Here is a 12,551-nt window from a genome sequence, read left to right as displayed (position 1 = left end):
GCCGTACGCGGCGTTCCTCGTCACCCACCTGGACTACCTCTCGTGGATTACAATGATCATCGATTGTCGGCTAACATTCTTGAAGTAAGCGCGGAAATAAGCCACGTTCGTGTCTTCTTCCGTGTCGTCGTCTCATTCGATCAAAACGCGGGACAGCGTGATCGAGTGCCAACGTCTTATCATGCCTCCGCCTGGCGCTCGTAAATCTCCTTTTTCAACCACGATTTTCCGCGCCTCTTCCTCCTGCCGCTTCTCACGAACTTCGCTTCCTCTTTTTCCCCGAACGCTCTTTAATCGTTCGCGTGCCCTTTCCACCCGCGTCCTGCACGCTAATTGCCACGAGGGCGACGCGCGGACCTTCTCGAAAGTACGATCGAAACTCTCAGGTCGCGGAGACGTGCTCCGATAGACTACAGATGTCGAACGTGATGACATCGTTCGAGGAATTTGATCGAAGATAGAAGAGCAGTTGCAGTTTTTCGTGACGTGAGTGAAATATAGGAAGATCAACGATGTTCGATCGATTAATGTGATTATTTGAAAGCCTCTTATCGGCAATACGTCTGCTTTTCTGGTGGATTTAATAATCGTAACGCTCGGCCGCCTATCCGACTGGATCTAACGAGATTACACGCGAGCAATGTTAATGCGGGAATACCTCTTATTTGCCATACATTATGCAGATGGTGCAGCGTTACCATCGCGAAAACCGTTCCCACTCATTGCGATCCGCGACAAATTTACGAAATGTATTCGGGTTTTGCCGGGCGGAGGTGAGAGGACGGGCTGCAAAATCGGGCATACGACGCTAACGTGAGCGCGCTCATGATTTATTTAAAGAATACAAATGACGTCCGCATTTTTGGCTTTGATTTATAATGGCGAAGGCGCGTTGACAACATAAATCCCGGACGTATCTGATGACACGACATCGGATGATAGTTTGTTATGAAGGACGGGCATTTAATTAGAATTGAACGCAACAACTAATCACGTCGAGCCGCGCAGATATAGGTTTTTACGCAACATCGCTTATCGAAACAGAGAGCCGCTACTATCGCTCGCTGAATTACCGTAAAACTCAACTTTAATTAGAATCCGAACGTAAATTACTCGACTAACAATGGATTTCGCAATTTCCGATTTCTCGCATTTTTAATCTCGGTTTTTAACTCCAACTCGCACGTCTCTTCGACAGGAATGTCGACTCCGAACGAAAATCCGAAGAAAAAAACGATTCATTATGAATCAGCGGAACTTAACGTTCCGTTGAACGCGCAATTCGCATCTTTTTACCGACCACACGCCCCGTTCTCGAATCCCGCGCATCATACAATCAAATCGAAGGTTGCAATACTTGCCCTCGATGAGTTTCGCAATGCATCTTGCATCCAATAAGAGAATTTGTCTTTTTTTTATTTATTCTCAAAAGATAAATTTTCCTATCGGATACGAGATGTGTGGCGAAACTCTTCGAGGAAAAGTGTCGTTCCTCTTGCAAGCTTCAATCAACTGACTGTATCTGCTGTCGTACTTGCTAGTTTCACCACTTTCATCGACCTCACTTCACTTCACTTCGGCCCGATCGTCGATCGCGCTTATCCGTCCGTATTTTTCCTCTTGCTCGAAGGGCAGAATTCGCCCTCTACAAAGGGCCCAGCCGATCGACGCGTATGTTTATGCAATGTGCTGCCAACATCAACACCCGATCGGACTTTCGAGCGGCTTCCACTACTTTTACCCCGGTTAGCGAGATGTGGGTGGCACGCGGAGGTAGCATCGAGGGTGAGAGTTGACGATAATGGTCGTGGCCCCAACCGTTGTACCGACGGGACGGTATCCGCTCGTGCGGCCTTATCTGTCCCACCGGCTGACGAGTATCAAGCGAAGCAATTAGTGTCCTCGTCGTCGTCGTCGTCGGTGCTAACGAAGTTTCCCCTGGGCGCCGAAGTATTCGGGAAGAAATTAAGGGCGAGAGGGGATAAGAAGGTCGCGGCTCTTCGATGCATTCGCGTGCTTCCCCGATCGATCGACGAATTAATTCTCAATCCGCCGCTCCGAGGCCGACGTTTGGGCTCGATAAACGCTTCCGGTGAATATCGGACTGCCGGGAACAATTGAATCGGCGATTTCCTGCTTAGATTTCCGCGTCGAAGCACGCGTGCCCCACGAAATCGAGTTACCGCGTCGAGCGCGAAAAGGAGCGCTTCGTGTTGGATACGGTGTCCTTTTCGCTGGCTCGAATTCGCGCTTTTTTATTGCGTCTCCTTGTCATAACACAATTAACGAAATAAGAGAGTCGTGTAAACCGACGCGACAGCTGCAATGTGGGCGCGTGCATTATTATTGTAATAAATGTAAAACAATCGCGTCTACGTCGACAACGGCGGAACCGCACGTTTGCACAAGCCTCGATGTGGCGTCTGTATTGTTATATTGTTATATCCCACGGGAACGGGATATGAATTCATAACAATATATATATATATATATATACACATATATATAATCGATATTTATTGAATTGTATAAACGCGATCACACGGTTGTTTATCGAGTTATACTTGCAATACCATGAGCACATACGCACGCGGGCGCACTCGGGCGTGTTCCATAAAACGGAAAACGGTTCATATCGGAATTACATGCGCAGGTGTGCCACGCGAACTTTTTCGGACGAAGTCAAACAAATTTGATATACCCAAACTGGAGAGAGGAAAATGTCCCGCGTTATAGAGGTAATCTAATAAGAGAGATGTCTCTGAGTATCCACGATCCTTTCGGCACTCGGAAAATTTCTTGAAAATACTCGGGAAGTCACGGAACAAAAATGCGCGTCGTACGAAACGTCACGCCAACTTCTCCTCGTCGTCGGCGACGAACGGATATATTCGTGAAATCAGAAAAATGCGAATAGATTATTCTTCCTGCTTTCCCTCGGCGAAAATACCTAGGCGTCATTTATCTGCCGTTGCTTGGCCGCGTATTCGGGCACCTATGACATTTTTTTTCAAGCAGAGATAGAGTTTAATGGCGGGAATTAAACGTGTTTGTTTTTGGAGGGTACGAGCGAGCCCATGTGAGTTCGTATTCACGCACATAATAATGAGAAATCGACGCTGCGATATCGTTGATTAATCGTCGACGCTCGATCGCTTCAACGACGTTCTACGATACCTTCCTTTTTTATCATGCGCATAAATTCTCGTAAACTTATCAGGAACGTAATTGCGAAAACCACGGTGATTTATTAGAGCGCTTTCGGAAAGCAGCGCAAGCGATATGCAGAATTCTACGATAGAGTTATGCGAGAGGACTTTCAACGCGCGCGGCGCGAAGATGAATGTGAATTCCATATCCCGTTTAAGCTGTCAATTAAAAGTGCTAGAAATTCGCGGCTATTGTCGAACTATTCTTCCTCGTAATTACTTTCATTAAGGTAACCGACTCCAGTTGTCGGCGAGGATTACGATCGGTGATGAAGCGAAAATCATTATTTCGCGCAAGAGGAAGCTCGAAGTGTGTGCGATCGACTGTGATACATTCGTTCCTCGATAACCGCGTCGTTTTGCCAGTGACATATCGTCATGCTCAAGTGGACACATACTGGTCGCAGGTTTGCGATTCACGTTGTTTTACGAAAAGAGTAAGAGTGTTAGAACCAAAGCTGATCTAGTTCACGCGACTCTTTTCTCAATGCACGAAAAATTTATTTTCGCCTTGCGATCGATGCTTTCCTTCATATAGTCTATAATTATATGGTCATCTTTGTGTAAATATATATGTTTATATCGATATATCTTTATTTTATATATAATATCTCAATCTCATGTAAACTGAAGGATGTATTCCTCCCGTAAATAAGGATTATTATAATAATTATCGCGAATTATTTATAAATCACGGTTGCCACTGAATCGTCGGTCTGATATTTACGCGCTACTAAAATGGATATTGTAAAATTAGCGAGACGTAACAAATGCATTACACGATGAAAGCGTCCTTCACTCAAAAGCCCGGTGTTCTTCTAATTAATTAATCTCTTTTTTCGGGACACTCATAAACGGATGAAAGTAATATAGTTCTTGACACGCCCGTTCTGTAAAACTGTGTCACGCGAATGCCGTCGTAAAAGCGTACATTATTGTACATTATTGACAAGGGCCATCGGCCGCATAACCTTGGCTAAGTGCCAATACGGGGGAGCTATTAAAACAGCTATTAAAAATATAAATTACAATTTCTTGCATACAAGCGAGAGAAAATGAATAACATTGACATCGACTAATTGACATCGGGTCGGAAGGTATATTAGCTTTGTTTCCGCCGTAACAAACAATTTAACGAAGCGTAAGCGCATTTATATGAGCCGACGTTAAAAGGATTCGTCGCGAGTGCATCGGTCAGGACTCGCGAACGCGAGACAGATACTAACGACGTTTATTTCGCGAGAGTATTATCCGATTAAACTCTCTCGCCCTTTCCAAGCTCGAGCAATGGCAAGTCGTAACGACGTAGCGGCGCAAGCGGCTTCCGATTCTTCGCGGAACAAGCGCGATATCCTACCATCGCCAATTACAAGGGCTCCTAATGAAATGTAATTTAAATTGGCGGAAGGGAGAGGAGAAGAAGGGGGAGGAGGGTAAGAATCCCGGGCGACGAAAGTGTCGATGTCGATCGGCGAAACGTGACGGCGCTTTAACGAGGATTCAATTTTGTCAGTGTCGGTCGACGGGCGACACGGAAGGGGGTGTCGCGGAAACTTTTTCGGAAGTTTTCCTTCGGACTCTCCGGCTTTTATTACCGCGTCCAGGGAAACTTTCTCTCTCGCGCGCGCGGTTTCGGCGACGAAACTTTCATCCGCGGGCGCATAACCGCCGTAATTCTCCCCTCGCTCGGCGATGTCCTCTGCTGCGGCGGAGGCTGCACGGAATTTGATCAACCGCGGATATCGCGGAGCTCCGGCACTCGAATTTCATTCGCTTCGTCGAACTTGCCGCTAAAGTTCGTTGCGCGAATCTCCGTTAAGAGACAGGTGTCTGTCGCGACGTCTCTCCAATTTGGACGCTCTTAACTGAAGAAGCACCGTGGCTCGTGCACTCCGACACGCGAACGACCCTCCGGGCAAAAATGCAAATTTCTCTTCCGGCGATCCGTATCGCGCGTGATTGCGAGCCTGTCGTCGCGCGACGAGTCGCGCCTGTTTGGCAGCAGCTTTTTCCAAGTTCCCCGGGATTCCGGGAACGTCGAAGCGAGGAGGTAACCAAGTGTCTGAGAAAGCCGCCTCGACAGCCGCTGTTTGCCCTCGGCTTGTTCTTCAGGTGCTTGCCTTTAGTTATAAGCTCCGAAGTGCTGGAGTTGCTTTTTCTTTTTCACGGCACGTCTCTTATTAACGGTTTTAGTTACGTAAAGAAGCGCACACGGAAACAACGATACCTTTGAAGCACTCTCTCTCTCTCTCTTTCTCTCCGTAGAAATCGCTCCGTATAAGCTTGGCTCATGTAATTATATGCCCGGAAAAGACAACAACAAGCTTTTGTTTCAGGAAAGTTTTAATTATACAAATCTTGGAATTTTCCAATGCTACAAAATGTGAACACGCTCTACGATCATTACATCTTCCGACTGATATTTTTCATAATTAAAAGATTTTTGAAAGCGCGAAAAGCTCCAGACTTTCGCAACTGCGGGCTAAAGGAATGAACATCGGCCCGTCTTCCTCCGAGACACGGAAGTTATACTCGCTCGTATCGCGCGTCGCGTGAACTTTATCGCCCGTTTTAACGTTCCGACGTCCGCAATGAGCATCGCCGACTAACTTATGGCAAAAGAGCTCTTGATAGTCACGCGTTATTCTCGCGCGGGATTAAAGCTCTTCTTACGCGTTGGAACCACCGCAATATCGCGAACGGCCAGGGGCAATTCGACCTTCCGCAGTAATTTCGCTAGCAGAACGGTTATTGCCGAAATTGTCGCTCGACGTGCGGGTAAAATGTTGAAAAAGTGATGTCTGTGCATTTTTTTTTCAACCGTCATATCTCTCTCCGCCAAGTGACACAAGTTGCTCTCTCGTTTGAATGATGGATGCGTGGGCATTATTATATTCCTTTTTTCCTTTCTTTCTTTTTTCCTTTTTCGAGGGAAGCGGTTAATCACTCGTCAACGTCTCGCCAAGTTTCGCGATAATGAGGCGCGCCTCCCTGCGCACGTATGATGAACTTCATCCTGCGCGTTATCGCGAGATAGACATAGTTGAGCGATAACTACGAGTACAGGGTAACCGAGCGCGGAACTTTGAATATGACAAGGTGCACGCTCTTGGCAAGCTCGCCGCTAACAGCTGAGCTTTCCTCATCATTCGAAACACACACCACTTTTTTATCGTGCGCGCGTTTTAAGCACGAAAAATTTATTTAGGATTAATCTAAGCTTTAGCTAAGCGTCCTGCGAATCAAATATGCGTGCGCATTCCTTTTGCATATTATTAATATTTGTGCAAACCTTTCAAGTTGACAAATTTCAATATTAAAGTGCTACGGATCTCTGCTCTGTCATCAAAATATCGGATACTTTAGCTTGGAAGTTCACATGCCGTGTGTAATAGCGTCTGACGCGAGTAGATTAAATATTAACGTAGCTTTACTTTGAGGGCAATTCGCCTGTCTTTTAACTCCATGTTTATCGGTTAACAGCAGTCGACGCGGGAAAAACGATCTAATTTCTGACTCTTGTAACTGTCTTCTATCGAAATAATATATAAAATAATGATTTATTATACGATATTATTATATACAGGATATCCGATAATTTCTTCAGCATCCACAGTGTGCAGGTGAAACGGGTGAAGCTGAGTAGAAAAAATGAAGAATTAATTAATCTTTATGAACTAATGAGTGCGTGGAAAGCAGCAGACCAAATTCTGTATAAAGAAAAATAGCTTACTTCTAAAGATCTCGTAGCAACGATGAACGTCAACTGATTTCTGATTTCTAGAAGCGGAGTAACGAGCTACATGTGACAGAGCTGCGCGTCGAAAAGAAACACGCCTATCGCTCTTAGTTGATACCCATTGTTGCTAAGAAATCTTCAGAAGTAAGCCATTTTCCTTTATACAGAGTCTGGCCTGTTTCCCGTGCGACCATTAGTTCATACAGATTAATTAATTCCTCATTAACTATTGTGATTTTTATAAAATGGCGCATAATTTTCCCGTTCCGTTTAATTCGTTCTACTTGCACACCATAGATTCCGAGATAATTATTCGATATATTTCCTCGAAATAATATTATTTTTCTATCAAACAGCATGGTTTGCTTTAATGGAATAACAACACTTTCAATCAAACAAAATGATGTTTGGCATTAAATTATTGTTGTTTACATTAAATAAACCTAAGTCAAACAAATACGTATACGAAATCCAAAGGAATCTTTTTCTCCGTGTGCATACATGTGAAACTTTATGACGTTATATTTCACATACATACCGATTGAATTTATCGGCGGAGAAAGAAAGAGAGGGAAAGAAAGAAGGGAGGATAAAAAAGAGAGACGCATTTCGATGTGATTGCAGACGAGACAGAGCAGCGGTGCGGTGGGAAACGGCGAGGGGAAGGATGCCGGCGATTGTTCCCCACGAGCGTCGACGCCGACGTCGATGACGGTGACTACGACGACGCCGATGACCTCGACGGCATCGCCGACACCGACTGTTCCTACGGGGTCGACGGACCTGCAACACCGACGACGACGGCAACAGCAGCAGCAGTTGTCTTTGATGCAGACGGCGGACTCGACGACCGTCGCCTCCTCGTCGTCCACCTGCGACGAGTCCAGCAGACTCTCCGCGAATGTCCTCTTCTCCCTGCCTACCTCGCCCAAACGCTCGTCGGCAAGCCATTTCTCGTCCAGCAAGGCGCCCGCTATATCGAAGTCGCAGATGAAGGGTGAGTCGAACTTCAAGTGTTCCATTTACTAATTACTTTTCGCGATCTTTTTATTCTTCGCGCTCTGCGCAACCTGTGTTTCTTCTATGTTTCTTTATTCGCGCGCGCAATTTAGCTCTAATTGTTATCGGGGTACCGGAGGGAGGTGGTACTATAATTATTCATTATGAAATCTCGAAGAGTTGATTAGGATAAAATATTTTTTCCCTTGCAAATCAGCGCAAAGACAGAAAACATCTTCGTATTTATCGTTACCGCGAGATTAGTCTTTCGTGATTTAAATTTACACTTATAAATATACTTCTGCTGCTGTCGCGGCGTCGAACTTTAGATGATGGAGATATAGCAATGGATTAAATTTAGCACACTGGAGAAACGATATCTCGCCTGTTTGATGTCAACACTTCGTTAATCCTGATAGAACTGCACTCACGTGTCGGACAGCCTCGTGCCGGCGTTGTGATCTCATTCAGTTTGCAGGCCATTATTTTCTTTTTTTTCTCTTCTCCGTCGTTATCACTTTTAGCGAGGTGTACACATTCGAGGATCGAGAATCGGGCCGATTGATCGATTAGAGATCTGCCGGGAGTACGCCGAGAAAAATTATTATCCGTTGCGTATATAGCAGACACGTCCAACGTGTTTCTCGCGTGTTGTCCGTCGCGCGTGCAATTTGTTTTCTTTCTGCTTTTATGATTCCTCCGCTATCGGATATTATTCCACTCACATCAAGGTGGACGAATGGTGATTTCCAATCGACGTCAAGCAGTAAATCGTGCCGTGACGCTCGTAATATCGTTTCACATTTCGTACTTTCCTTTCATGGTGCTTCCTCTTCGCGTTTAATCGCGTCGCTGGAGCGAATTTTCTTTCGCGGCTTCGAAATTAATTTCAAAAAGAACTTCACCCACTCGGATTTTGTCTCTGCAAATTCAACGGTAGCTCGCCGATAAGCCGATATAACTCGAACAAACCATCCCAGGGATAATTTTCAGCCTGATGTAGTTACGATTATATATTCTCGAACGAAGTTTCTCTCTCGAGGCTGTAACGCTATTAACGGAAAGAGCTTATCGATTTCTTTAATACATGATTAAATAGGCGTTTATTAATTATGCCTTAAATATGTTTTAGTCTTTGCCGAACTTGTCTAATTGCAAATAAACTGTTTATTAAACTTTCCTCTAATTACGCAACTTTACGTGCCGCGAGATTTCTTCGCAGCACGATCCGACGATTCGTGCAGCAGCGAAATTCGCACTATGTTCGCGGCTAAGTTCTTAAACGTTTCTTACGAGGAACTGCCTTCTCATCTATCGGCCTTTTAAGATCTCGCGCGCTAGAGGTATTTAAGAACCAAGTCACATGTCTCCGTGTATCCAACGAACACGTACGATACTACTTGGACAAACGTAATTTCTCCCGGCAAGTTGTTACGTCTTTATCGTCGTTCGTAAAAGAGCCGTGCTGCTTAGAACAGTCACGTGTAAAGCTATTGTCTCCGTCGTTGTCGACTTCGCCGATTGACGCAATTGATGGAACCATAAAGCGGAAAGAGAGACGCGCGTGCACACATAGCCGCCACTAATTCCTATCGTAAAATGAGTTTTCCAAGAGTTACACGAGTATAATAAAAAATTTGGTCCGAAAGCTTTTCTTCCTTCGCGTGTTTCAACTTGCCCGGGGTTTCTCAAAATTGGAAAGTAAAAATTCTCGATTCCTCTGTTCTATCGTGCGTCTCGTGCCCGAAGTTTCCAGAAAGCGTTCTGCGCGATTGTTAAATCGCGATCACATTCGGTATTGAAGTAACGATGACGGGCTCTGATCCAATTTATGGGCGAAGCGGAGCGATAACGCAGCTTTAAGACGCGATAATCACCGATCTCGCCCGGCTACTCGTAGCTTCTATGAACGAGCAATAGTGCGCGGATACGCACGCGTACAATGCGCTGCCGGAACGTCGGGATTCAACGGCGCGGGAAACGAGGCTATTAAACGATCGAGTCAAGCACCGTCGAGCCGAACGTTACGGCTTGTATTCGCCGCTCGTCAAATCCTCTCGGGGATAACGATCGCCTTTAGTCTGTTAATCGACGTGAGTGGCTGAAAGCCCGATACATGCCGAATTCTTACCGAATTATTGAACTCTCAAATATTTTATAGAAATAACGTCGAGGAACGTCAGAAAAATTCGATAAATGAAAGCGACGCCGTGCTTCATCCGCGAATTTTCTCGGGGAATTCGGGGAAGTCGGAGACGGTCTTGGTTATTTCCGCAAGAAAGAAAACAAAAACGGCATCTCGGACTGACTCTCACGGTATTCCTTTCCCGTAGAATTCCGAGAGGCCTTCAGGCTGTTTGACAAGGACGGCGACGGGACTATCACGAAGGAAGAACTCGGCAGGGTGATGCGTTCCTTGGGACAATTCGCGAGGGCGGAGGAGTTGAGGACAATGCTGCAGGAGATCGACATCGACGGTGAGTGTCCACGCTCCATTATCTATCTTAAACACCGATATCGTCACACGTTGTTTGCAAATGTTTGCGCGATGGGATGACTTTAAAATCTCTAACGAACGCTATAATAACGCCGAATCACATCGTCGTTTCCGTCACCTCGCGATTCAACTAGAATACCTATAATAAGAGTACAGATATTACATGTCTGATTTTTGATTGACTCCGTTATATTTGGGCCGGTTTCCGATTGGGATGGGGTCAAAGGTTGTTTTGCTTTCCAGCAAAAGGCAAAAATCGACACAAGTGTTATTATATCATTTGTTATCCTTTTATTACTAAATGTGAAATAAACATATGATGACAATAAATGATGATATAACTAGACTTGCCTCGTGACGAGATTCGACTCGTGTCTCTTCTTGGAAAGCAACCAAAGTTATCAGCTGAATGGCAACGCAAGCAAAAATTTATCATTTGCGAAGTCCATGAAATGTGTTAAAAGAAAAAATTGTGCGTTTCATATTGTGAATAATTAATTTTGATTTGCATCTACTTTGATAGTGCTCGAACATTTCGCGTATCATGGCTGTGAACTTCCGGTTTTAACCCAAACACGGCGTTGGTGTCTACACTTTTATTATAGGTACTTTAGATGTGGCACGGCACGATAGCGCGTCGGTGCCAGAATTAAGAAATAATCTCAAGCAAACGATATCCGTATCCCGCACCAAATCTTGCGCAAGCAACGAAGCGAATCAGTAAAGCAGCATTCGTTCGACATCGCGAAAAGTTTACCGTCCCCGTTCACGACTTCGACGGTCGTCCACTTGCAACCTTTCGCCCGGCGGTATCGCCTTAATTGCGGCTAATTTTCACGGAGTGTTCCGACAATGGCAGGGTTCTTTCCCGGAAGAAACCACCCTGCCTCGCCTCTCCCCTATATTGTATTATACATAGGTCATTTGGTCGACGAGGGACCTAATATCCGATTCCTCTCTTCCAGCTGAATTCAAGGATTCTCTTTCGCCCACTCCTTTAACCTCCTTCCGTGCCCTATTTTTTTTACGTTGTTGTATCCGGTTCCGTACCGTTCCGTGGCGTCCCGCGGCGTTTCGATGTGTTCTCAGGCTTCAGACGTAAAGTGAGACGAGAGCTCCCGACGGTGTTTGCACGCGGCTGCGATGTTTCATTGTTTGACGGAAAAGCTCGCGCGCGATCCTGAAACCCCGTATCGATACCTCTCCTCGCGAGCGATTCCTCCCTGGGAATACCTCACGCCATACCACGTGTACGTGAACGAATCGCAGTTTCTAAAACTTTCGCTTGGCCAATGCAATAATTTGATTTTAGTTGAGTTAGTTCGGTATTTTCCCCTTTATCTCGATCGCGCGATTTACCTATGACGCTTCTTTTCGTCCGAAAAGCACGAGCAGTGGCGGATAAATGTGTATCTTTCAGGTCGTATGTTTCCTCTGAATCGCATAAATCAATTTTTTCGCGCTAATTACGGGCGACAGCGATTCTTAAATATACGGGTGTACGAGAAATTCAATTATTTATTCATCGAGTCGGCAACATGTCGAGTAATTAGGCCGTATAATTATTATACATATAATAATTATAACCAATTATATTGTGTCACTGCGTGTAACGATGCTTCGGCTGTCTCTTAGCCGGCCGAAAATTAACCCATTAATTACTTTCCACCGTGGAGTATGTCCTATTGACGGTTCGGCGGAAGCGGGTCGGCGCATTGACGCCGAATGGCACAAGTCCTTGTACCTGTTGCTAGTCGGCACTCACTCCATGACGGCTGATTATCACCAGTCATTTCAGACCGCGTCGTAACATCCTCGAAATCGAGGATATCACAAAGTGACATTCCACGACGGAGCGCGATCGCTCTTTCGAAATAGTCGGATGGAGATCGAGTTTTTTAGAAAAACCCGGAACGCCCGGCGACAAAGGCGGGAATACGGAGAGAATATTAAAATCCGCCCGTGGGGACGCGCGCGCGTTAAATCGAAGTCCGTGCACCGCTCCAACGGCCGGATAATTACGTAGCGATGGTAAATCGACTCGCGGCGCAGTGTCTTGCGAGTTATTCGCGAGCCGTGGAATTCGCACGGCGTGAAAGGCCGTCTT

The 12,551-nt window shown here is 45.6% G+C and overlaps 1 protein-coding gene across 3 annotated transcripts in view; it reads left to right on the top strand.

The window, feature by feature from the left end:
* LOC106744596 (neo-calmodulin-like) overlaps positions 1–12,551 on the top strand; it is a 63,452-nt gene that overhangs the window by 19,720 nt on the left and 31,181 nt on the right. For all 3 annotated transcript variants that reach the window (XM_014619513.1, XM_014619512.1, XM_014619511.1), the window contains exons 2-3: positions 7,573–7,945; positions 10,281–10,424. In XM_014619513.1, the coding sequence (XP_014474999.1) occupies positions 7,657–7,945; positions 10,281–10,424 (433 nt within the window). In that variant the 5' untranslated portion in view covers positions 7,573–7,656. The remainder of the gene's footprint in view (positions 1–7,572; positions 7,946–10,280; positions 10,425–12,551) is intronic.

Source organism: Dinoponera quadriceps, unplaced genomic scaffold (genome assembly GCF_001313825.1).
Source record: "Dinoponera quadriceps isolate SergipeBrazil2010 unplaced genomic scaffold, ASM131382v1 scaffold1169, whole genome shotgun sequence".
NCBI classification, from domain to species: Eukaryota; Metazoa; Arthropoda; class Insecta; order Hymenoptera; family Formicidae; genus Dinoponera; species Dinoponera quadriceps.
Note: the sequence above shows the minus strand (reverse complement) of the source record. Positions and strands in the feature narration are given on the sequence as shown.